This window comes from Lonchura striata, chromosome 2 (genome assembly GCF_050655825.1).
Source record: "Lonchura striata isolate lonStrDom1 chromosome 2, ASM5065582v1, whole genome shotgun sequence".
NCBI classification, from domain to species: domain Eukaryota; kingdom Metazoa; phylum Chordata; class Aves; order Passeriformes; family Estrildidae; genus Lonchura; species Lonchura striata.
This window is the reverse complement of record NC_140704.1, coordinates 27,205,883-27,233,531: the sequence shown is the minus strand read 5'-3', so window position 1 is coordinate 27,233,531 and position 27,649 is coordinate 27,205,883. Positions and strand designations below refer to the sequence as shown.

The window sequence follows — 27,649 nt, the reverse complement described above, 5'->3', positions numbered from 1 at the left end:
TAGAAGATTTTTTTTTAATGGTTTACTTTTAAGAACAGTATATATACTTTTTCTTTTGACCCAGCACTGGTGGAACCACACCAAGAACACTGCATCCAATTCCAATACTGGGGTCCCCAGTAGAAAAAACATAATGGAGTTACTGGACTAAGTCCAACAAAGGGACTAAGAAGATGACTGACTGGAGTAACTGTCATGAAGAATAGGCTACAGTCAGAGATTATTTAATTTGGAGAAGAGAAGGCTCAGCAAGAATCTTCTCAGAGCATAAATACCTGTAAGGGGAAGGAAAGAGAGCCAGACTAGCCAGAGCTAGTGGTGTCCGGTGAAAGGTAAAAACTGAAAAAAAGGAGATTGTTAAATATAAGAATATTTTTTTTCACTCTGAGGAGAAGCAAGCAACAGAGCAAGCTGTCCAGAGAGGTTGCAGAGAATCCATCCTTGGAAATATTCAAAACCCAACCAGATAATGCCCTGAGTAACCTGCTATCTGACCTGATTTGACTTAGGGGCTCAGACTAGACCAGCTCCAGAAGTCTTTTCCAATCTCAAGTATTCTGTGACTTAGTTTTTAATAAAAGCAGAAATTATTTAGAAAACCTTTCAAATTTAAAGAAAATTGAAGTCCTGCAGTTTACTTATTGTTCTTTAATGTGAAAAACTAAGATACCACTAGAGTTTTAAAAGCCCGCTGGTTTTCTTATCTCTTTTTCACAGCAAGTGTTATTAAAAGAACTGTCAGTAGATACTAGCAGACAGGCTGTTTTTATGTAAATTTTAACAATTTTTACTATGACAAAGTAGCACTTTTATTTTTCCTCTTTTCATCTGCTCTGCATTTTCAGACATTAAACTGCTGCTTTTGCAGTTTTTACATACCCATAGTCACACATTCTTTCCAAAATGTAGAGAAACTTTAAATAAATATTCCTGTTCTCATCACTCAATAAGACTACTAAAGCTAGCACTACTGATTTTATTCATGCAACCTTAATTTCTTAACAGATATTTTCTTTCAAAAGAGAACATTTAAAGTATTTTTTTCCTTAAGTGATTTTTTCTTAACATCCCACAAACTCACATACCCTGTGGCAGTTACAAGCTTCATCAAGCACCATTCTCAAGCAACTTAATTCTTCCTCGTCTCAATTCCTGCACCATGAAATGTTAACACAGAACATGCACTGCAAGGAAACTGTCCCCAGCAGGGTCTAGACTGGATATCTTCTAGCCTTCATGTGAAATTTCAGCTCTTTGTTCACTACTTCAAGGTTTACAGAATTTGAAAACTGGTTTCTCCTCTATTCATTATTCATTTATTCTCGGCCTACTTAGCCCTTCTTTTGTCTCATTTTCTTTTCCCAGTTTCCCAGAAGTTCTGTCTTGAGCAGCATTCCCATATTTTCCCCTTTTCCTCAAAATATTTGAAGAAATACAAATCATTAAAATAGAAATATAATTTAAATATCCTAAATGTCTCAAAACAAATTGAGGTTTTCAAATAAAAATTTCTATGGACTTGCACAGATTCCTGCCAATTAAACCAGCCAATGGAATATTCTGTTCCATCTACTTAGTGTCAAGTTCAATGAGCATTTATAAAGCATGCTTCAATTCCAGAAGATTCTTCCACAAACTGTCTCATGTAGTCAGTTTCTATACACGTTAAAGGACAGACAACTCAGAAATGCTGAATCTGATTCTGCTCCCTCAGAAATAGCCCTACAAAGGAAACGAGAATCAAATTCACAATTACAATGGACCTTGCAATTTCATAAAGACAGAGTTTAGAGATGAAATTTTTTGTTTCTTTTATTTGCCTTTCTCCAGGCATAAATCATAAGTCTGTGCTCACACTTAGTTGTGCTAATGAGCATGCTCTCAGTTAGACACAAAAATGCAGGCATGAGTCCCACCCATTACCTTTTATGTTTTATTCATGTGGATCATTGAACAGAGATGGGAATACCTAAATTAAGAAGTCCATATTGCAAGGTCCAAAGAGACTTCCATTTTGAGTCCTGGGATAGCTTAATACAGGCATACTTACAGAATAAAAGATTTAACTCCTCTCCTCTATTTCCCTAGGCAGCAACATCAGCACAAGGCATAATTTGTCTCTGACTTTTACTAACAAGAACACTTTAAAAAGCTATTCAAATTTATGAGTTTTTTAAACCCAAGGATAAACTCTGGCCACAGTTTACACTGAAGTGAGCACTTTAATCCATACAATATTTTCTTACCAAATTATAATCAAGTTTCTGCTATGCAATTTTGGTGCTGCTATTGCTAGCTTTTATTGCTGTATTAAATTGTTAGCAAACAGCTAACGGCTGCCAGAACAATTTCATAACATCTATTTCATTTTTAATAGTCCTTTGTACGAAACAGCTCTGAAATTATAGTTACATTTTATGGTCAAATAAATGCCAACAAATTCTATTTTTTAGCTTACTGCCATTAGTATTTTTGCAATTATTTTAGTCTTTATTACAACAATATTTTTTAGAATTTAATAATTTAACTATCAGTCCACTACTATCACTGAATTATATTTGTTTTTACTTCTAATTTCTCATGCTAAAACTTATTGATTCTTCAACTTTTAAGTAAGTATTGGCACCATATTCACCTTTGGCTATCACTACCATTTCAGCTTCCTCTCAAAAACAAACTCCTCAAAACCAGTTTAGCACATGTAGGATGCCGAAGCTTTTATAAAGTCCTGGAGTGCAATCAGATGCCATGCAGTTTTTTCTATACACACCCTACTTTTAAAATGCAAATGTACACATTAGTTTTCGGAAAAAGGAGAGAGTCAGTTGCTAGTGTTTCAGTTTTAGCTGCAAATATTTAAATTAAAATAAGTGGAGGTTCTCTTCCCAGAAGTAAAAAGACTATTTTGAATTTGTCAAAGCCAGCATGCCTTTTTAGTCAACCATTAAGTAATGTGACAGAAAATATATTCCAACATATGCATTTTCTTGCAAGTAAGTTACTGTATACACAAAATTCTATGTTTATTTTCAGTGACTTTAAAATCATGGCAACAGAATAACTTTCAACAACAGCAGCCATCATACAACACATTGAAATTGGATGGAAGAAGGATAAAATAAGTGAGGTGCCGAGAAAACTTCACACATCCTTAAGAAAAAAAAAGTGAAAGCTATGGTTTTCAAAGATAAAACTGTATATTGTGCTAGAAACAAACAAGGCTTTTCATCAGCTCTGCAACGTGAAACAGAAAGCTGACAAAGGATGCGTGAACCACAATTCAGACAAGTAATTCTTCTGTCCAAGTATTTTTACATGTATTACTTTAGATGCAGACAAGTTCCTGTACAGCATGGATGGAGAGCAGTTTTCTGTTTCCTCACTCAATAAAATGTTATCCTTTTCCAAGTCACAAGTGTTGACCCTTCATTGTATCATGTCTGCTCATTATTTGCTCCCTTCTACAATCACTTCTAGCAATATACATCAAAAATGACAAGCAGAAATAAGTGTACTCCATGTGCTGTGTTACATAGCTGATGTGTAAGATTTCTGTGACTGTTAATTAGAGAGGATACTTTACTGAATTAGCATACTTGGTATGTAATTACTGCAAAGCAGCAACATAAATTAACCTTACAGATCAATGTGTTCAATATTGATGCTGGAGATAAGTGTATTTATTTTCCCCCAAAATCTGAACAATCCAGTGTCAGAAACAATGTATATTTAGAGGGCTTTTGGTTTTGACTCCAAAGCAGAGATTTCTGTATTAGAATTCAAATGCTTGTCCACCCTCCCTCTACTTTCCTAACTTAACTTTTGTTTCTTTTTAGTAAGAAAGGAAAAAGTCAGCAAAACAAAATGTCAACATTAAATCATTTCAGAACATTTTGTGTCAGAAATGTAATAGAAATGTGCACATCATGGGAAAGGTTACTGTTCTTCCAGAACATCTTTTCATCTGGTTCAGGGCTCATCCCTCTACATAACTGTGCAGGCACTACCGATGACTGTTCTCCCTGGGCTTAATTTGGCAGTTGAAGGATTGTGGCATTTTCAGGAAACCACAGTGCGGTGACTTTAGTGGTTATCCATCTGAAAGTGATGTTATGATTTAGAATAATTACTCTGTTTATGTGCAATGGTAAAAGTCAGTTACTACACCATATTCCGATGTCAGCTTACACTTTACTATTTCCCTAATACAACATCGCTTCAGATATCCAAGGGATCTGTCCAAGTCAGAATTAGAGGGATTTAGTGATCCTGTTCCTCAGCAGTAAGTGCTCGTACAGGACAGTAACACTGCTGAACTTTAACTGACAATTGGATAAGGAAAGGAGTGGGAGGGAATGGGATGAACTCAGCTAGTTAATCAAAGCACTGTGCATTAATTTACACTTGACCTTTGCATTGTTACAACCAGTGATATGAAAAAGAGAAACATATTAGTCTTCGCTAAGAGCTTTTCCATATTCTTGAAGAAAACATAAGCTTTACTTTTTTTTTCTTGCATATCCTTTCCACATCCTTTCTTCTCAAATCTAAGTGAATTTTTAGGCCTTTTTCAAGATGAAATCTACGATATACTTAAATATTTATCTGCAACTTTATAACTTTACTTAAGACAGCATGGCAAAACTCTTAAACTGCTTGCTTCTCATTTCCACAAGACAATATTCAGAAAGCATTTCTTCAAATGATAAGAATTTAAAAAGCCATTCAAGGGTAAATGTTTAGGAAAAAATGTCAAGAAGAATGACATTGTTACGAGGTAATGAAGTATTACCTGCAATATTCAGTGATACTGAATTCCAGTCTTAATACAGAATCTTGTCTTTGGCATTTTAAACAGCTTGAAGCAAATCAGATGCAAAAATTTAATTTCATTGAGATGAGAATGTTAAGGAATGACACAAAGTATAAGTAATAGTCTCAGCTGTTATAAAGGAGATTCAGTTTTATTAATTCAAAGCAAAGCAAAATCTGAATCCAACCTTGTAGATGGCATAGATGAAACGAAAATTAATTGAAGAAACCCCACAAAAAATTAAAAACTATGCAAAAGAAAGCAATGAAATTATAAACAAGGCAAGAAAATAAATGAAAAATACATCTCTATAGCTCTATTTTACCAAATCCTAAATTTTGCATACAGAAAAAATATTACTTTAGTCATACACATTAGTCTAGATTATTTGATCTGTAATTTCAGTGACCACACTAGCAGGGAACAAGTAGATCAATGTTACACTTCTCAAATGATCTATTTAGATGTTGTTACATGAAAATTATTTAAGCTATTTCAAAATAAAGTTCAATATTAAAACTGGATTTCTCTTGTTATTTACACTGCCAAAAAAAACTGTTTACCAAACATATTCGAACACTGAAGAAGCTTTACAACTAAATTTTTGAGATTTTTTATTCTTTTTTTTTTTTAGTTTTTTTTTAACTGTTTAAAAGTATGTTCTCCACTAAGAAGCTTTGCAATACCTTAGTCTATTGTACAATTAAGCTGAAAAGAACAATACTATCCCAAATACATGTAGGTAAACCACAGCCTTTCAGGGAATACTACTATATGTAAAATTCTTGATTTACACACAAATTAGCAAAAAATTGTATGCAACTGTCTTCATTGATTTATTAATGAAATTATTGCCATTAATGCATTTAGTACCATATAAGGGTATATATGTCATAATAATAATGTGAAGAATAGCTCTGGTCAGTGCTGAGAAAAGTGACTCAAGATACTTAAGCTCACTGTAACTCTAGCTGTTTTTCATGTACAAGCTTCTTTGGTAATGCAAAAAGCCCAAAACACATAAACCTCATATTCTCACACTGTTCCAGACAAATTTAGCTTTGAATAGCATAGATGAAGCTTTGCACCCAAACTGCAGGTCACATACTATCAAAACCCTACACAGATTAACTAACTACAGATCAGACTTGTAGAAGTATTGGGCAGCAGTAACAAAAATGGTAAAAAACGCAAGTGGAACAGTAAACATTACTACTACTCTTCTGCATATTAAGATTTCCTTCTCAAATAGCCCATAATTTACACTACAGTTCTTTGAAGAGGTATTTAGTTCAGAAAACTGACTGCAGAAATGCTCATTTGACACTAATTTTGATGAGTCAAAACTGATTCTGCAACACAGCACGTAAATGGTTTTTGTCTCTTGCTGTGGTCTTCTACCACATCGTTTTATTACCTGGACATGAAAATTCTCATGTCATAAATTTCATATAAATTTCAGTCTTGTGGCTTCTGCAGCAATGGCTCAGTTTAACAATGCAAAACAAATAAACTGGTAATGAATTTGACATTTGCTTTCTGAGTATGCTGTACTATGAAATATTCTGATAAGGTAAGCTTGCTGCACTGAAAGTGACTGAAGCAGGTTGGCCAAAATGAAGGAGTAAGTGACACATTTGAATACCAAATTATTTGAATTATTCGATGCAATCTGATGTAACAAAAAAAATCATAAGAATGCCCACAAAATGAAGAAGCTACTGACCCCATCCAGGTAGATATTTTTGCAGTCATAACCTATTACTGGTAACCAGACTGGGAAATAACTTGATATGTCATGAGTCTCTCCTCTTCCATCACAAACTGCAATTTCAAAATCTTCATCTTTTTTCATTAAATAATTTTAATCTTCCGAAAAAATACCTCATTCAGTGACTGCTTTATCTAAAGAGGTCACTCATTACTTATAGCTAAGAACCTCTATATTGTGTTCTTTCATTTTGTAAATTATTACAGAATACAAAAAAAGAAGCAAAGGTCTTTGATACATATATTTCCTAGGGAAAGCAGAAAAATAATAAATAAATCCTGAGATACATAGCTGTAATTTACAAATCCATACTGCAGTAAAGACTTGATCAAGCAGCTGTAACTGAAGAAAAAAAAAAGGATAACTATATAATGAAAGTTTAATAATGAAAAAATGGTAAAATAATCTTTGTTAGTGGAAAATGAAGTAAACCTATAGAAAGTTTCTCTTATTTACAAGTGCTTATCTTGTTGCATGTTTCTGAAGCTCATGAACCTGGTACAGAAGCTTTATGGATCAACATACTTCAAATATCAATGCTACTAACTTTGGACAATTACACTCATACCAGAAGAGTATAAACTTCTACTATTCACTATGGTTCTACAGACTAAAGCCCAGTATGAACTGCAAGGAAGTTTGACTGATCAATAAACAGCCCAGAAAAGAATGGGAAGAAAAACCATTGAGGAATGCTCACACTGCTCTCTTCTATTCAGTTCTAAGACGAACACTAACAAACCTCCCAAATATCACAATAATGTTCCAACAGGGTTTTAGAACTTTTGTAACACTGAAGAAAGACAAATACCCATTTTTACTCTATTCTTCCTAGTGCATTAACAGGAAATGTCATTAAATAACCCCCCACCCCTAAAAAAAAACAACAAACCTTTTGTGGAGTGGTGGAGGGGGGGGAATCACTTTCTGGTTTTACAGCAGCCTTTGCTGTACTTGCATTTGTTCAGAAAGCATGGCAGACCAGATAACGTCTCATGCAGCTTTGCTCTCCTTTGCAAAAAAAAAGGCTCGGTGCTAAACTTTACCAAAAAAATTACACTGGATGGTTCTGTGCATATTTCCCAGCCTAAATTTCTTATTCTGATAACAGAATTGAATGTTAACAGGTCTTTTATATGTGGCAATACCTCCAACATTTCAGTTTTGCACCACTTCTACACAGACTATAAGATAGTTCCTTCAAGACTACACAGTATTAGGAAACAAACCAGAGATAGAACACAAAATCAATAACCAAAGACCCGAGCTTTTATTCTTTAGATGGTTTAAATTTCCCTAAGAGTTAAGCAGCAAAACAATCAAGGGAAAAGACTAACCTGGGCTTCAATTCAGGTTTAGCTGTCTCATTTCAGGAAAACAACAGACAAGTGTGCTAAAGAAATCCAGCAGGTACCAGATAAATAAACTGATGCCTAATTAACAGAAAACCCAAGGGTCTGCCATGCACTTTTTGCAAATGTTCCAGGCATGAGCACCTTCAGGCAGCTGGATAGCCCAAATCCAAATGCACCCAGCAGTCTGCTTCTAGAGAAGCCCTGAATTACAACAATACAAGTTTTATTACCAGACCTATGCCTGACTTGTAGGCACCTGGCTAGACAGTTTCACAATGACTACAGCTTTTTTTTTTATGTCTGCTGTAGCATGTGAATTTATGGAAAGTAAAATGCAATGCAGTCTCACTTTGAATAAAGTCCTCTGTGAAAAAAATGCACATTTGTCACTGTATGTAATATCCTGCTATCTAGAATAAAAAAAGAAACTTTTCAGAAGGCAATACAATGATGAATACAATGACGCAAAAAATGATCTAACAGGTAACTAAAGCAATTAGAAAAGTTAACTCACAGAATAAATCCCAGTAAATTATAGAGCAGAAATAAACTCTACAACTGAATGTTCATTTTCTTTCATTCTCTTAGTTCATTCCAATAAAATAATGCATTTGTAATCCTCTGTAACACATAAGATTGCTGGAAACTGTGGCTTAACTAACATTTTCCTTGTGATTAATCCCTACATTAGTGGTCTTGAACTTGTACTCTAAATAATAAGCTTTCAATCACTATCATGGACTGTGAATTTTGTTGTAGTGCATTTAAAGTAATGAATAATTAACGTACTTGTTCTGGAAAAAACTTCTGCTCATGAAGAGATTCAAAACTAACAGCTGAACAAATAAGGAAGAAATCCTTAACTTTCAGTTTGGCATGCCCCTTTGCATGGAAATGTGAGAAATAAAAAAGTGAAGACAAACTTATACAAGACAAATACAATTAAGGAAATCTGATGAGAGACTTTTTTGGACAGAAGGTCTCCAGAAGATTCAAAACAGACTGTCTAGAAAACACTTTCTGTCAAAAGCAGAATTAAAGTGACCCCTGTGTGCAGCTAAGCATGCAATCCTTTATACAGTATAAATTATCATCTTAAACTTGATACATACATTTGTAACACCAGAATTACAGATGTCACACACCTTTAAAAGATTTTTTATTTATAGTATGATTGAATAACTCATGTTGTAGTCAATCTAATAGTTAATTTTCCTCCATAGTTTTTTTTATTTAGTAAATATGACACTGCATATATTTTCTTTTTTCCCTTTCCTTCTCCTCACCTTCCCTGTCTGCCTTGATACAGTGACTGTATGTGCAGCACATTAGACTGCTTGAAAAGTGAGACTATACTGAGAAAATTAAGTACTTTTACATTTAGCTTATTTCCTAGTAAATATATGCATTACATAGAAATACTACATACATTCTTGATAATTTGATTTGTAGATTTATGTCTTTTGAATAACTTATAACCAGCATTCAAATCTATGTTTTCAACAAATTCTATTTTCTATTTTTTCAAATAACATGACCTTCATCTTTTATACCCTCTCTGTAATGCCGAAGTCATAATTTTGCCTTAGTTACTGCAAATCAAATGAAATGGAAAATTCTAACTTAACTGACAATACAGCAGAAAAACTCAATACACAAAACTACAAAAGAATGTATTACAATATGCTTGCTCTAAATTGTTAGATGAAGAAATCAAATGTTTTTCAGAGATTTCTTTAACCTGACTTTGGCCCATACAAGAACGATACTCTAACTCTATTCTGCTTTTCTCAAACCTACTACTGAGATGTCAATTTTATCTAATGCACTACATTCCAAAATATAACCAAAGCATATCTTAAAGCAAACAACAGATACTGTATTTAATTTTTTTTTAATAGCAGCAGTTGAAAACTGGATTATTTTTAGAGAAGAGGCCACTTCTTCAGAAGTGCAGTAATTTAGAAGTCCTCCCTTGAAAGTTTTTAAACTGGATTAGCTTGTGGATTCTTCTTTAAAAAACTATTCTATACATTAAAATTACTTAAGTTCATCTTAATTTGTCATTTTACCAAAGCAGATTATACAGTAATACTGTGCTAGAAGCACTTCATCTGTACAATGCCCAATATGGAGGGCAGGTTCTCCCTATCACATATTCAGCCACCTGAAAGACACTTCTTTATCTATGTTTCTACTAAATATGGTGACATTCTAAAGAGAACTATTGGGGAGCTATTTTTAAAGATTTGCATCAGTGAATACAGCCTCATTAAAACAAAAAAAAGAACAAAACCAAAACAGAAGGTACTTACAAATAAAGCAATTCCTCTGCAAGATCTAGCATTCTAAGCAGTTCATGCAAGACTGTAATTAAGCACTCAGGAAACCTTTTAAATGTCTACTATACATGACTTCAAGAGATTCACAAAATGAAAATAGAAGCATCATATCTAAATGCTTTCTGAAACAAGCAGCAGAGGTCAGCTCTAAAAACAAACTGAACCTTTATTTTCTGAATTCCTTGGAAAATTTATCTCTTCTCTCTTTTTAAAAAGTGCTATGTCTTCATGCCTGCCCCATATCAAACCTACCTGTGTCAAATACAAAGTATTTTAACACCTCCATCGTTTACTGCTTTTCCTCTCAAAACTCAATGAGGTAAAAAGATACTCAAAATCCACACTTTCCTGTAATTACAGCTATAGCTCTCTCATTTATTTATAATGACAGTTACAGATCCAACTTCACTTTGAGTATGTGGTTTCAATTAACTTTTCACTGTCAGATCTGTAAATCTTGAGTATGCCACTAATTATTCTTTATTTATTTACAAAATAAATTCACTGTAATTTCTAAAAAAAAAAAAAACAAACCCAAAAAAAAACCCAAAAAAAGCCATCACATAAGGACCGGAAGAATGATCTTTTCTAGTGGATAAAACCACAAAATCTAAACTTTCAGTTCTAGTGCATGCTGTAATATTGAAAGAGCCTATCTATATTATCTGACATCTCTGATTTAATAAGCACTATCTTGACATGTCTATGATACATATCTGCTAAACTATTAGCATAAATAAAAGCAACATGTTTTAGACAAAAGCTTGTAATTAATTTTGGGCTTTATTAACAGATAGTGCAAAACAAACAGATATTGAAAAAAAATACTTTGTTTTCCCTACTTAACATTTCTTGCTTGCAAGGAGTCCTATAACCTAGCATTTAAAACACTATTTCTACCACCACAAAGGAGTCCTGCATGATAGAACAGGGAGGAAAAAGCACCAGCGCAGGCCAAGTGTCACTTGCATCACTTTGTGACAATGCAATAGAAAAGAAGCTTCTGAAAACTTTCTCTGACATAGGAACGTTCTGTGGATCACACCCCTACACATCTCAGACTGCAGAGTTAACATAATTTAGTAATTATCAAAATTAAACTTCCACAGCTCTTTAGAAGTAGTGGTAATCTAAACTAGATAAAGTTGAAGCTATTTATAGGAATTATCTGAAGAAAAGCAAGTTTTAAATTTAATTATTAAAAAAAATATGAAAAATAAGATCTAAGGAAATATTTTTCAGAGAATTATGAACAGAGGATTCATAATTCTCCTATGAACAAACTCCTTCTCCTATGCAGGAGTACTGTTCAGTTTCTTGGCTTCATTATGAGAGTGATTTTTAAGAAAACCTGTTGGGTTTTGGCATGGAATATGTTTATTTCTGGCCCATCTAAATTACTACTAAAATCTTTTCCTGTAGTAAACAAGACATAACAGTAATTTTCTACCATTATTTTTTAATCACAACTTAAATATACAGATCCTCATGACATTTTCTCATCTTATCATTTATGTCTTCCAGTGTGGTATTTTTAACATTTCCAAAAAACAGCCTGAAGAAAAAAAACTAATTCACTGCCCTTTTCACAATAAAACACAGTGTTTTACCAGGATTCCTTCCCACAACAAAACATTCTTCCTGTATATTTTATTTCTTGCAAACTATAGGGCTTAAGAAAGCCCTTTATCTTGTCATGGGCAGATAAAAACCTGCTGCCACCAGTCCTCATCAGTGTAACTGCATGAGCAATCCCTGTAACACCCCCCTCTGTTTCACAGTCTGGTTCTGAGCACAATCTAGTATTACCCAGCAGTAGTGGCTTGTCTATATATGAGAGTCACAGTTACTGATGAGCTTGTACAGGCACTCTGCCTCCAATTTGGAAATACAAATACACTCTGGCACACAACCTTGAAATTTTATCAACTTCTATGGTAAATCATATGTTGTAGTTGATACTAAAACCAGCTATTCTGAGTATGTACAAGGCATCTGTACCTGTGACACATCCTAATTATGTGTTGCTTGCCTATGTCATCAGTGACTGATCTTTCTTATAACTCTGACTCCCAGAAACAAACTAAAAGCCTTATTTTGGAGTATTCCTTCCAGTTAAAAGCAACAATTATATCTGACCTAAAGAGAAGAACTTGTCTAAAAAAATCTCATTGAAGCATATAGTACCTAAGTACAATACACTTTTTTAAATCTGAACTTATAAGATCATCTTAATGAAATCTCTGTAGATGCATTTAAAACCCACTTTCTGATTGATAAGGTCCATGATTCTTTCAAGAATTATGAACAGTTTTTTACAGCTTTGCAAAGATACTACAATGTGAGCTATAAAAAAATCTGCAGAAGTTGTGGTCAATGGTAGCTATTTAATAGCAGCTATTCTATACTTTAATTAGATTTCTGCACCTATTAAAACATCATTCAGTGGTCTTTTTTTCATTTCTGTTTCAGATAAGAAACACAATTATCAAAACCTTTCATGATCTGCATTAATGGAGGTAGTATTAATACCTTTTTAAAAACATAAATTCATCACAATCCACATTTCAGTTCATAAAATTGTTGATTATTTTAATTTAATTACTTTTAGGATGCTCATGTAGCTTTAATATAATTAAAATGTTGTTTTATCTTTCTGACCTGCTCTAAAACATTGACAATTCACCCTAATGAGAGCAAATTAATCCTAGTGTGTCAGAAAACCAGATTATCTTAGTTTATAAATGGAAATATTCTTGGCAGATCAATAAGTGAATAAAGTCATTTCTGATATAGTACTACTACAAAATAAGGGGAGGAAATTTATTGTGTTTTCAATAAATAATTTCATTTTAATCATGACGAAGTGATAAAGCTGGGAGTTTTAACTCCTCATAAGATCAGAGTATCAAACCAACCTACCTGACTAGATTTTCATTGTCTCCAGTGCCTTTGCAGGTAGCACACTCAGTCCTTAAATCCTCTGACTTGGGCTTCTTTTGCAGCACAGACTGTCGTTGCCTTCTTTCTCTGGGAATACGTTCCTGTCACAGCAGAAGGCAAAAAGAAAGGAATGGGGGGGAAAGGAGGAAAGGAAAGCAAATATTTTCAATTATGGCATGGAAAGTAACACTTCAGCCTAAAGTTTAATTTTTTGTGAAATTGTTAAAAAAACAAACAAACAAAGCACTATATTCCAACCTCAGGTTTTTCTTCTTCAGGCACAAAGCTTCGTTTCCGTCCTCTAGTTCTCTAGAAGAAAATATATTTAAAATTCAATGTTGGGTAACAGAATGTTTTTGCTATTTATCTATTATTCCTAACACCAAAAACATATAGCAGGAAATAACTTCAATCATTACCTACAGAATTATTGCCAGTACTGGGACAACAGCTTCACATTTTGAATATAAATCTACAGAACTAGCCAGAAAGTAAATATAAATACTTGAGTATGTTAAGTCTTATTTTTAAAAAGACTGCCACTAGAATTAAAAATCTCTTACAGACTTTGCACAAACTTCCCAAAACTAGTAATTTCAAAATTGGTATAAACAGTGTATTAAAAAAACTCATTGAGCACTAAAATGTGCTCTATTTATAAGCCAAATGGTAAGACTAAAAGAAAATTAATTAAAGAATTTTACCAAAACAGGAGCACAAAATAACTCAAAAAATTTCAAGAGTAATAAGAATTAAAACTTTCAAACTGAAGCTTTGTATAATGGGTATATGGCAAATGCTCATAAAGCTGTAGCATATACCAACATGTGACTGGTACACAACAGGTGTTTCTGATGATTCTACACAAGAACTACAAATTTTTTCAGTATTGTTGTTGGCCAAAAAAGTTTAAATTCCAAGAATGTGGAGGACAATGGGTATCCATGGACTGTACCAGTGAGTACGAAAGGTTTCCAACCACTTTTTAAGTTACTACATAAAACTTGCATGAGTTCAGGTTAAGTCACTACATTTTATCTTTGAAAAAACAGCATTACTAACCTGCTTGTGATATATAACTGCCACAAGCTGACAATATCACCCTTTCCTTCTTGTATAAAAAGGAAAGTTTATTAAAAGGGATGTGGAAGAAAATAAGAAACATCAGAGACTATTCCAGTAACCCAAAATATCTGACATACAGACACTAATAACGTAAATACATAAAAACCATGGAAATGTTTGTTTTTATGGGAAAAAATCACCACATTAGGAAGTAATTTATCATATGATAAAGAAAAGCACTGCCTACTTTATGTTCTTAAAACATTTTTTGAAGAAGCAGGTGTTCACTTCCAAAAAAGTAAACAACAGCTCATCAAAAAAATCTTAGACCAGTTTAGAGGCACAGGCAATCATAAAGTCAATTCCAAAGAAGTTAACAGTATAATGCTTCTCTTGTTTTGGTCCTCTTTGAAAGTGATTTATACTAGCTTCAAATTAAAGAATTCTCTATTTTAAACTGTTTTAGAGATTTAAATACTGCTACACTGCAAATAAACCTGCCACTTCAACACATCTATACCTTTATACTTCTGCTGATACTAATCTGTGTATGTTAATAACATTCTGTTTGGGAAGATTTTTAGACATTATTTAACACTGTAGTAGCAATGAATGTAGTGGAATGGAAAATGCTAGTCTATTTCATAGCTCTTTAGAATACTTTGTCACAAGGATTCTCTTTCACATTTCCCTAAGGATGATTTATAAAAACAGTAAAACCTTATCCATTTAATACATATCAATATTTACTAAAGATTTACTAATTGAGGTGTTCTACATTCCACAAGCCACAGAGTAGTGCCAAAATTTGGAAAAAATTATTTACTACATATAACTGAATTTATCAATGTAATATTAGAGTTATTAATGTAACATGGGCTATGTGTTAACTATGTTACACAATTCAAGGTCACTGCAAGTTAAAACTAAACAAAAAAAATTTTGATCAGACACCAGCAAACTAATTGCCAATTTTACTACTTTCAGCCTCTGGAATTAGTCCTAAGAGCAAACTTGGACAATTTTAAGCTATGGAGGCCCTCCTAAATGCAGCTGTGCAAAGATTATACAGAAGTAGGTATAATGGTGCATGCTAATAAAGGCAGCATTAGGGTCCTCACTCTTCATATTTAAGCAGCAAGAGACAAAGGGTGCATGCCTTGCACCATCAGAGTAATGCTATCTTGAAAACTTATATATAATTTGGAAATCTAGGTAATAATCTGCAGAAGGTAGAAATGCTGTAAAACTTCTACCATTTGGGACAGACAACTCAGTACAGGTCAAAACAGAGAAACGTGTAGATTAGAGACATATAACCCAGACATGGCAACTGTGACAAGATGACACTTCAGAACAAGAACACTAATCTCCAAAAAAGTCCTGAACAATGAAAATTGGCTCAAAATATATACCTATAAAATTTTCCTCGTGTGGAAATAAAAGGTTTCTATGAAAAATTATTTCAAATGTTGACATTTAATGACTGCTGACTAGTAGGTCTTTGGTTGTGTCTCATCCTAAATTCTGTATTTACACAGCTTTGGAATTCATTCAGTGGGCACTCCAGTAAGGGCAAAGTGTGCGATGTGCTCAGACACTTCCCTTACCAGTAACAGTCAGACTCCAGTCACTGAGCTCTGGAGCCCACAGGATCAGAATGGAATCACCATGCAGCTCTGCTTACTACACAAACAACTGAGGATTTAAAATTAGATGCCTATAGTTAAGGGCTGATTCTATATAACCTTAATTGCGCCAAAACTCAGAAAAATATGCCACGATCATAACCAGTGCAGACTCTATTTTTCATTTCATTCCTTTCACAATTATGGTAGTGAAATAATACAAATAAAGGAATGACACTAAAACCAGTTGAATTAATAAAATTTGACCTCCTGAAACAGTACCACAGTACCAACTATTTCTATTCCTCTCCTTCTCTAGTGACTTCTTAACTTCTCTAGTACATCCAAATCGCACCTCCCAACGTATCCCAAAGTTGTCCTCATGTTCCCCAACTAAAGTGAGAACCTTTTCTATACTGAAACAGCATCCTTCCATTTCAGCTGCTCTAAAAAACACTCCAGCACTAAATTATCTTAGGCATACATAGCTCTCAATCAAATATTGCAATAATGGGTCTACCAATTACTAAAGGCAATGTTACTATAGTAGTAGGCAAGTGACTAATTTATTGTCATTAGGAAATCAAGTTAAAAGATGTAATTATTTGAAATAAACAGATTTAGCTGCTGCACCACAAAGAACATACCTTACACTGAACTGAAAGAGAAATATAGTACCTGATTTTATTAGCAATACAACCCAAAGTAATCTGAGCAGACCAAGAAAGGTCAAGGAATTAAAATTAAGATGCCAGCATAAAACGGAATTATTTTTAAACAATAACAAAAGAAACACTTTGTTAAAAAAGTTAAAAACTGCAAAAGATAAAATAGATTAAATTCTTCTTATTAGTATTTTTTAGCATAACATTTTGAGTGGAAAGACACGCCTGATCAAATAAACTCCTAATTAAACTCTTCAAAATACTGTAAGATTATTTTCCTTGGGTAAAGAAACTGAGCTGTTTGATTCAATGAAATCATCCAGATGAAAGCAATCCATCTTTTCGAAGAATATCTCACCAAAGGTTTACCCTTCACAGCAATTTTAATGCCTGTCCTCTGAAAAGAGCAATGCTCTGAATAAATGAAACCAAAAGATTAGCAATGTCCTTTTTTGTCTTTTAGTTCAAGACTTACTATCTGTGGAGGTTAGAGAAAAAGCCCACAGTATTAAGGCATATCCCATTTCACTTATTTCAGTTATTTCATTAACTTCTGATTTTTCATTTAATAGTTGGAAAAGACAAAATCCTACCTGTCTTGCTTATCGTTTTAAAAATTCACAGAAAACATTACAAGAGTCCCTAGATAGAAGCAGTGGTGGGCCTCACATGCAAACAGCTATCAAATCAGGAAACACCCAACATTCCTGTCTAATCTAATTTGTAGTGATCTAAGCTGCCAGTTTCTACAATACCCCATAAAATATGTATCATTTTATAATATAGAATGCAAGAAACAAAACAAAATTAATAAAGAAGGTTAAAGAAAGCCTTGGAAAAAAAATAGGAGAACTAGAGCATACACTTCCATAGTCAAGGGAAAGCTAAATAAAAAATTGGTTTCTTTCAGCCATTGTGTTTTGTGTCACAAAATTATCCATATAAGCTGTGCAGTGTTCTGCTATTACAGAGTGGAAACTTGCATATTGGCATAGGGAATTAAAAGAATCATGACTTAAATGGCTAAAAACCAGAATACCAACACAATAAATTAATAATGAAGTCATAAATGATACAATGTGACATAGACAGATATCGGGTGATGCATGAGACGAAATGGTGAACTCAAGACACTTTAAAAAAAAAACAGCATTAAAGAACACTGTCCAAAATGGAAAGAAAATATGCTGAGGAAAAATGTGATCAACAATGGGCTCAAACTTAAAAGTAGGAGAAAAAAGACTGAAGTAGCAGTCTCCCTTTTGAACTTGGAAAAGCTAGAAGTGAATGCTTACATCTTGTATATTTGTTTATAAGCAACAGGACAAAAATATGAAACACGTAAAATGAAGAAGATTAGATAATGCATTGACTAAAAGATTTTGTATATTCTCAGAAAAGTAAATTCTATACATGAGACAAATGAAAGACATCTGTAAAGAACAAATAAAGCCTAGGATGAACACTACAGTCGTTGAAAGGAAACGATGTTTGCAAAAGGAAACAAGGCAGCAAAGCAAAGCTGCAAAGGAAACAGTCCCTTTGGCATCACTAACAGGTGACACAAGTTGACATGGTAGCTTCCAGGTGAGAAAGCACAATGGTGAACAGGACAGACCAGGTACCCACCCACATGACCCAAAACCACTACTGTCTACCCAAAACCACAGCTGTCACCAAACCTCACTGTTGTTTCACTGTTTAGCTTTAAACCGGTTAATCCAAAGAGTGCAATATAATCAAAAGAAGGCATAATGTTCCTTTGGAGAAGTTTTGCTTTGCCACTTGGATGAAAAAACCAAACATGATTGATCCAGAATTTGTAAACCAACCAAAACGGGAGAGGTGATTCCTGAAAGTCAGAAGTACATGCTCCTCATGAGCTTTTTTCTGGAGTGATCCTAGAGGATAAACATGTATACTGTCACTTATTAATTTATTGTTTTTCACAAGAAAACACAGAGAAGTCAATGATTTTAACAATACACAGAAAAGAATACGGAATACTGAAAGCAACTGTGGTCAGTGGCAAGGGTTCAAGTCCACTCCATATAAAGTGAACTAGCATGGTTCTGGATTTATGTCTTTTGTCACCGTTTTTCAGAAGATCAGTGGTGAATTCTGCGCTTTTTCAAAATATTCCTTGAGAAAGAAAATATAAATGTAGCAGGCGTTGAACTACAATGTATTTAAGATATATCTGACTTTCAAAACTATTGTTACTATAGTAATTTCTTTCCCCTGCAGAAAGTCTGTAGCAGTTGTTTTGTGTGTAATTGTAATTTTAAGATATAATTTTAATAATAAAATGTGAAGAGCTTTAGGCACTTTGATTTTTGGGGATCTACAATCTTCACATTTCTTGTCAGAAACAACAGCACATATTGACCTGCCAGACCTGTGGTTACAGTGACTACTTGAAAAAGACACATAGCTGTCTTTTACACATGCTGACATGCACAGTGAAGAGGATCAGTACAAGATTTCACCCACGGTTTAATTTCTGGATCCTACCTAAATTCTTCAGACATTTTAATTTCTACCTTATGTCAAGTTGTACCTGACACACTAACATTAATGATATACTTCTACAGTTTTTTTTTTTTTATCTTTTATCAAACTATGGTTCATAAATGCAGATCACACATGCCAAAAACCTCCAAACCTCAACTATTTCACTTATGCAGGCTTTATCATATACTGCTACAGATAATCCAAAGGCAAAAAAAAAAAAAAAAAAAAAAAAAAAAAAAAAAAAAAAAAAAAAAATCAATAAACATTAAAATGCTATATAATCACTCCAAACAAAGAGGTCGGTGCAGAACAGAGGATAAATCTGATATGAAACACAAGCAAAACAGAACACTCTCAGAAAACAGAATTGGGGAAACTTTCACTAAACCAAAAAATTAAATCAGTGCACTATCAATAGTGAGCATAAAACAAACCACAAAAGCCTGCAAAAAAAAGCCACACAGGTAAAAACTGCACAGATAGTATGTTCTCTATCCTGATCATCATCCAATCTCTATCCTGACCATTTTGCCAAGATAGCAATTTTTAATTCATTATGTCATCCGTTCCTTATGAAAAGGAAATGAGACCAGTTGCAGAAAAAAAATCCTTTTGACTCCCTCTGCTTTGTTAAAAGGCAGAAGAAATGTTCAATTGATGACACCATTGATGGTACCACATAGACATAAAATAATTTCAAATAAAGGTAGGGACTGCCATGTAGACACCAGTTGGCATACTTGCTCAGTACAGATCAAAGTGAGTATCTTAAATGGTATATATCGCTACTATAAAAAAAAAAATCTCTGAAATAATTATTAAATTTTCCAGAAAAATGACAGTAATAAAAAGGGAACTGTCAGACAAAAAGAAATAGCAGTAAATCCAAATATGATTATAAAAAGAAACAAGTCAACCATGAAGCTTAATTACATAGAAATACAATTTTTCTCTATTTTTTTTAGTTTTCATTTTCTTGAGAACCTTTTTCCTAGAAAATCAAAAGGTTTGCAACATTCCTGCTGTCAAGTAAAACTATCAGAGTCTATCAATTAATTTGTAACTACTGCTTCTCAGACTTAAGCAAGTGACAATTTGAGAAAGAGCAGGATTGACTTCTGTCCTTTTTAACACTAATTTTCTCCAAAGCACATTTTTAGAGAACTGAAACAGAAGCAGGAAGAAGAGGAGGCCAGTAAGGCTCAGTTTTCAGGTGTTGCTGAAACAAGTAATTCTTTCCTGGAAAACTCAACTTAAAAGTACTTGTTTTCAGAAGTGATAGATACACCGGTTATCTTTACTTACAGAAATACCAGTATTGACATCATTGGAATACCATTTGGAATATATTCCCTTCTCCATGCCTTTGCTGCTGAAGAACCAAGTGATCTTTCATCTGTAGGTCTTCGTTTTCTTCTTGCTTTCTTATAAATCAAACTAACCAACTAAAACAAACCCCAAATGCGAAATTAAACAAAACAAAGAAAAAAAAAAAAGTAAAACTGATACACCCCATTTACTTCAAGCATTGCGGAAGAGCTAGATCTTACTTCGCTCTATTCTGAATTTGCCCTGAAGCCAAAAGAGAGTCCTATATTTTCATGTATCCATGTATTTGGCAAGCTGAAATGATTAGTTTATACATTTGTGACATTTGTGACATCATGATGTCATAGACTCGGTTAAGCTTTTCTATTAATTGATAAAGAAAACAAATTTACCTTACAATGTTCATTATAATGAACACTTTAAATTTCAGAAAGTTGACTGACTACTGATTTTTTTTTTCTAGAGCATTTATGTTCAGTTGACAGCAATTAATTTTTAAATTCTGTATGTCAAAATGATAACTAACACAGACTTTTTACTGCTAAACAGAAAAATTACTGTATGTTTCTCTGGATTATATACAATGCAATTACAGAAAAAAGATTTTTAGGTTTCAAATAGCAAAAATAAGTTTGGTATCAAAGCATCAGAATATTGCATTTACGAGCTTCAAAAATTACATTCCCAAAATTTTTTTATTTCACCTTTGTAACACTGGGTAGATAGCTGCTTCTCAATGAAAAGGAATAAAAAATGGAATTTCCACAAAAACTAGCCACACAAAAAAACCCCTCTAATATGCTCACTAAGAGTACCAGGATCTGGCAGCATTTATTGGAAGATGGAATATTCAACAACACAAATACTACTTAACTTCAAAGGATACACCAAGCATCCCTTCCACTCTTAGAGCATATAGCTAGCCTGAGCAGCACAAAATTGCTTTAGATGATGTTGTATGTATTTGACATACAGGAACTGCATCATACTTCCAGACATCAGCATACATAGTAGGCAAAGCACAGGTTATGAAATCTTTAAAAATATACTTAAGTTCATTTCTTCAAAAGGACAGAGCAAAGACCCTTATTTTGCAAAAGTAAGACACTAGACTAACAGAACTATTTTAGCAATGACATATTTGATAAAAAAATAAATAATCTGTGTATTCTTTTTTATTCTAGGATAGCAAATGAAGTAGAAAGATTTTTAAAAACTGTGTTTTTATAATATGGATCACCTCAAATAGACTCTGAAAATCTGAACATAAATAGCTGAGCAGAGTAAAACCATTAATCCCTCAATTTACTCCTGAAAAATGCTATTTGCATCTCTTCAAAGTATTTTCCAAGGAAATAATCTATTCTATAACCTTTATGGGGGGGAAAAAGTGTAATAAATGGTACAGCTTAGAAACGCAAATGTTAGAAAACATATTCAGATTTATAAGAAATATAAGGATGGTGTTAATAGATATCTGGTTTATGCAATTAGCTATTGATTTCTATTAGCTATTTTCTATCATTAGCCATTGATTTCTGTGAAATTATTTAGCAGCAGAAATAATGATTTATGATGCTTATAAAAGTGTGAAAGTGGAATTATAAAGATAACAGATTTTAAATAAACCTAGTTTAAAAAGCTATGTACTGAAATGCAAAAAGTCTTTGCAAGATCTCTACATATGGCTTGAAATGTATAAATGTATAAAATTCATTAAATTCTCTGCAAATGCAGCCATTATACAAAAGAATTAAGTATAAAACCTAATGTCTTGTTTATTTACACTAATTTGTCATCTGTAGAGAGTAAAAGTATGGTATGTTTAAATTTACCCTTGTATATTTATTACATGGTCACAGGAAGTTCAAAATCAGAAAGGTCTTCTAGTAAACTTCAGTTACATTTTAATGCACAATTTGATAGCTGCTGTCTCCAAAACAATGGAGTGCAAATGGCTGGACAATCTGTCTTCCCACAAACAGAAACACAGACAAGGTAGAGATGTTTAATGCTTTCTTTGCCTCCGTCTCCAACAGCAACAACAGGCTAAGGGGGTCCCAGTGCCCTCAGCAGAAGACCGTGTTTGTGAGAATGCTAAACTCCCAGTCAAGACAGAATTTGTGGGGGATTCACTGCCCCAGCTGGATCCCTGTAAGTCTACAGGGCCTGATGGGGCCTCATTAGAGAATACTTAACTGTCTGATGTCATTACAAAACCTCTTTTGATGATTTTTGAGTGGTCCTGGGAATCCAAGAGGTCCCATTTGACTGGAAGCTGGCAAATGTCCCAGCCTTCAAGAAGGGCAGGGAGGATCCTGGAAACTACAGGCCTGTCATTCTCACTTCAATGACTGTTAAAATTATGGAGAAGGTTATTCTGGGAGATACTGAAAAACTCTTCATAGGACAACAAAGTCATCAGTCAAAGCCATCATAGCTTCATGAGGGGAAAGTTCATCATATCAAACTTGACTTCCTTAGGTTATAGTGAATGGAGTGACACCAGACTGGTGACCTGTCACTAGTGGGGTCCTGCAGAACTCCATATCAGGCCCAATTCTTCTCAGCATCTTCATAAACCACTTGGATACAGGACTTGAAGATATACTAAGAAAGCTTACCAATGATCCTAAATTGGGAGGAACTGCTGACTCCCTCAAAGGCAGAGAGGGCCTGCAGAGGGTCCTAAATGAGAGATCAGGGCAATTGCCAGATCTCTCATTGAACTGTATCAAGCTTAAGAAGAGCAAGGGCTGGAATCTGCACCTGGGACTTTGAGGCAATCCTCAAAGTAGGGGCAGACTGGGGAATAAGAAGCTGGAGAGCAGTGCCACAGAAAGGGACCTGGGGTCAATGGCAAATTGAACATGCCTCAGCAGTGCCCTGGCAGCCAGGAGGGCCACCCATGTCCTGGGGACATCAGGAACAGCATCACCATCCAGGCAAGAAGGGGATTGTCCCATTCTGCTATGAGCTGGGGTGGCCTCACCTTGAGTGTTGGGGCGCAGTTTTTGGTGCCACAGTATAAAAAAGATCTAAAGCTATCAGAAAAAGTTCAAAGGAGGACTACAAAGATGGCAAAATGCCTTGAGTGGAAGACATGCAAGGGGTGGCTTGTTCAGCCTGGAGAAGGGACTGAGGGGAGACCTCACTGGAGTCTCCATCTTCCTCACATGGGGAAGAGGAGGGGCAGGCAGTGATCTCTTCTCTCTGGTGACCAGTGACAGGATCCAAGGGAATGGCCTGAAGTTGGGTGAGAGGAGGTTTAGGTTGGATATTAGGAAAAGGTTTTTCACCCAGAGGGTGGCTGGACTTTGGCACAGCTCCCCAGGAAAGTGGTCACAGCACCAAGCCTGAGAGAGTTCAGGGAGTGTTTGGACAATGTGCTCAGGCACATGGTGTGGTTCTTGGAGCTGACCCATGCAGGGCTACGAGTTGGACTTCAGTGATCCTTGTGAGCCCCTTCCAACTCAGAACATGATATGAATCTATGATTCTATATAAATATACTGTGACATTTGAAAGGTAACAGATAGAAATACTATAGAGAACTCACAGGGTTCTTTAAAAAGCTTATATAGCATTAGGATACAAAATAATGTCCTGGCACGCAATTAATGTAGACAACTGTACAAGGGAGAAGCACTGTTCTTAGATCTGCTTCAGTCTTAGTCCTCTCAAACTTCCAAATTACAGAAGGAAATTGAGTCTCCAATGTTATGTAGAAGCTGTGAACACTAGTGCTCCAGAACTCCACTCTAGTGCACTAGAATTCCAATTGACACAGGTCTCTGGCCAGATGGTCTGGTTCTGGCTGGGATAGAGTTAATTTTTTTATTAGTAGCCGGTATAATACTGTGGGTTTTGGATTTAGTATGAGAATCACAGAATATTCTGAGTTGGAAGGGATTCATAAGGATCATCAAAGTCCAGCTGTTAAGTGAATGGCCCATAGAGGAGCAAACCCACAACCTCGGCATTATTAGCACCATGCTCTGACCAGCTGAGCTAACCTGTCTCAGTAATACTGATAGAATAATGCTGGTAACACATGGATATTCTGGCTGTTGCTATGTTATGCATACACTGAAAAGTCTTTGATTTGAGGTTTCATGCTCTGCCAGGGAGGAGCTGCACAAAAAGCTGCAAAGGAGCACAGCCATGACAGCCTGACTGAACTGACCAAAGATACTATACACCACAGAACATCATGCTCAGTATATAAACTGGGGGAGTTACCCAGAAGGGGGCCAGTCAGTGGAGGGGGGAACACTCAGCAGTCAGTGCTTCTTTTCTACAGAGAAGCCCTGCTCACAGGGCAGCAAAGATGTTATCTTGTAAATCTGTGTGTTGAAGAAAAGCAGAGAACAAGAGAACTGAAACAAAGACAGAATATTCAAGCAGAGGAACAAAATCTTTCTTAGACTGGTAGTAGTATTTTTCCACAGTGCAACACTATACAGTGACAACACAGTATGCCAATGAAAATCAATTAATATCTTTATTACATACTATAATGTGTGTATATCTATTATGTAACACATGAAGCAACAAATCACCACAGCATGAGGGGAACACTACAGAGCAATCAGACTTGTTTCCATTTTGCATTGAAGAACCTTGGCAGTTATTACATGGGCTTTAGAACAAATCAATCTTTTATTCCTATGGATTTCTGAACAATGCCTTATATTACTCCTTTTTTTATTACAACTATGAATGTCCTTCCAGCAATAATTTTAGTTCTCTATAGTCCCAGAATCATGATTCTCCACACACTAAGAGCACTACATTAGATATAAAAAGAGTGAGAAGAGAAAGGAAGAAGAAAAATGGGAGATGAGATACAGAGGGCTCAGTAAGAAGACCAGGCAAGTCTTCTTTCTGTGTGAGCACAAGCATAACAACAGTAAGTTCAACCTACCCAGGCAGCTGTACGATTCTATGAGCTCTTATGCATAAGGAAGAAGGGTACTTTCCCTCAATGAGCAAAATAGAGAAGTTTCTCAAAATTTAATTGTGGATTACTCATACTCCTAATAGTTGTAGCTAAATTAATCAGCTTGGCTTGAGTCATTCTTAAAGTTCTGAGTCACAGACTGGGAAAGGGAAGCCATTAGGTAAATCAAAGTTGTGGCCCAAAATTAAAACAAATATTTAAGACCGGGTCAGGAAAATATTTGCTTAATCCTATCAGTGTACATTAAGTATGGTATCTGCTAGTATAACCATAAAAGGTCTAGAAAGCTTTGTGGAGAAAAAAAAAGTTGTGCTGCATGAAAGATTAAGTTTATTTAACACTAATGTGAGAGGTTGTAGTATTTCCTGATATTAAGAAATATATTGGAAGATGAACCCCTTATGTCTGAAGGGATATGGGAACACTGCTTGTCCTGTAACCTGGACCTAAATGCCCTTTGATATTTTTATGTTCTTTTTATAGGTAGTATGACACATCACATATGAAAAGCCTTGTTTTCTGAACAAGTAGGACAGCAAAACTTAAGGAAAAGTGCACAGTGATTAATAAAAAAGTACTTCCTTCAAAGGAAGGAATGATGCTAAATATTTCATCAGTACAGGAAGCAAGAGGTTTGTTTGTCTTCTCAAAATTCTATCTACCACAGAAGTTTCAGAAAACATACATTGACTAGTAAGACTAATAAGCCAATCAAACTGAAATAACAGGGTCTTGTGACAGTCATAAAATGTGCAGTCAGCAGGTTGCCTGTAGATAAGAAAATTACTAATTATTTTTCAGCTATAATTCAATATATTTAAACCTACCCTAGCAAATTTCCTTACTACGACAGTAAACAACAGCTATTAAGGCTAAGTTTAAGGGCAAACTAAATTTTTTCTTAAGCTTGTACAGCTCTTCAGTTAAGTACTGTGTTTCCCAGCTTTCTAATTTAGCAAATCAATATCTACTACAACTAAAAAAGCACTAAAATGAGAAAACTGAATATATAACAAATCCAGAATATCAATCTAATTGAAATCCCTCCATTCCAAATGTCCACAATGTAGGTAATCTGCAAAAATATTATTATGATGAATAAGAGCCTTAACACATCAACTCCACCATCATTTACCGTGTTTCTGATTGGAATTTTCTTCGGTTCTGTTGGCACATCCTGAGGAACAAATTTCACTGGTTCCTTAATTTGCCTCCTTGATCTTTTGGTCCCATCTGGTAAGGTTTCCATGGCAATATCAGCCTCCATATCACTGCTACCTGCCTGGTCACACTCTGAGCATTGCCTGCAAAGCAGAAGATTTTCTTTTTAAAAGTGCAGTCACAAGAGCAGAAAAAGAAACATATTGAAGTGTTTGTGTTTAAAATAAATTCAAAAGTCAAAAGTCAAGAAATCAAATGGACATCTAAAATGTACATTTTAAGCAACCAAGCAAAACACAAGTAAGATATTCTTATTTTCCTGACAGTACTTAACTTTAAAAACCAAGACTCTGAAAGTAGAAATTAATCTTCTAGAAAAATGTCACCTATTTCATCATTTTCATTCTACCACATCTTCATTTTTAAAGCTGCCCACTGATCTCTAATCTATTAATTACTGTAGCTGCTGCTGCAATTTAATTATAGACTAATACAGTGGTTTGGATTGGAAGAGATCTTAAAGATCATCTAGTTCCCACCCCCCTGCCAGGGCCAGGGATGCCCTCCACTAGAGCAGATTGTTAATCTTCACAATGACATACTGCTGAATTCATTCCAAAAAGAGAGTATGCTTTAGTAGCAGGGATTTGGAGGACATGTTTGTTATGAAAATAACTCCTAAGGGAGTGAGTTTTAAATCTGAAAAAAATAATTAGGAGAAAATTACAAATATAGAAGCTAGAGACATACACTAACAAACCTGGAACACTACATTGAAAAAAAATGCCTATTGAGTTTCTGCAAAAAGTACAAAATCACCATCAGAACTTCAAAAATTAAGAGATGCTAAAGTAATGCTATTAACAAGCTCTGTGACAGAATTAGCAAGATAGGAATTCATCAGGATTTGTTTTTATTTGCAAAGAATCATCTTATACAAAGTCATAAATGTGGATGTTCAGTACAAGTATGTTAATGAAAACATAAACATTATACTCATTGGAAGACCCAGTTTTAATTACTTCTAATACTACACTTCCAATTCAGAAAACTACAAGTCTATTCAAATAAAGTCCAATTCATCACTGTTCTCCTATTAA

General features: G+C 34.5%; 1 protein-coding gene across 1 annotated transcript in view; it reads right to left on the bottom strand.

The window, feature by feature from the left end:
* Window positions 1-27,649, bottom strand: part of PHF14 (PHD finger protein 14) — a 162,339-nt gene that overhangs the window by 80,780 nt on the left and 53,910 nt on the right. Inside the window, exons 16-18 of the mRNA XM_021538343.4 lie at window positions 26,524-26,692; window positions 13,483-13,533; window positions 13,204-13,325 (exon numbers count right to left, since the gene is read on the bottom strand). Coding sequence (XP_021394018.2) covers window positions 13,204-13,325; window positions 13,483-13,533; window positions 26,524-26,692 — 342 coding nt within the window. The remainder of the gene's footprint in view (window positions 1-13,203; window positions 13,326-13,482; window positions 13,534-26,523; window positions 26,693-27,649) is intronic.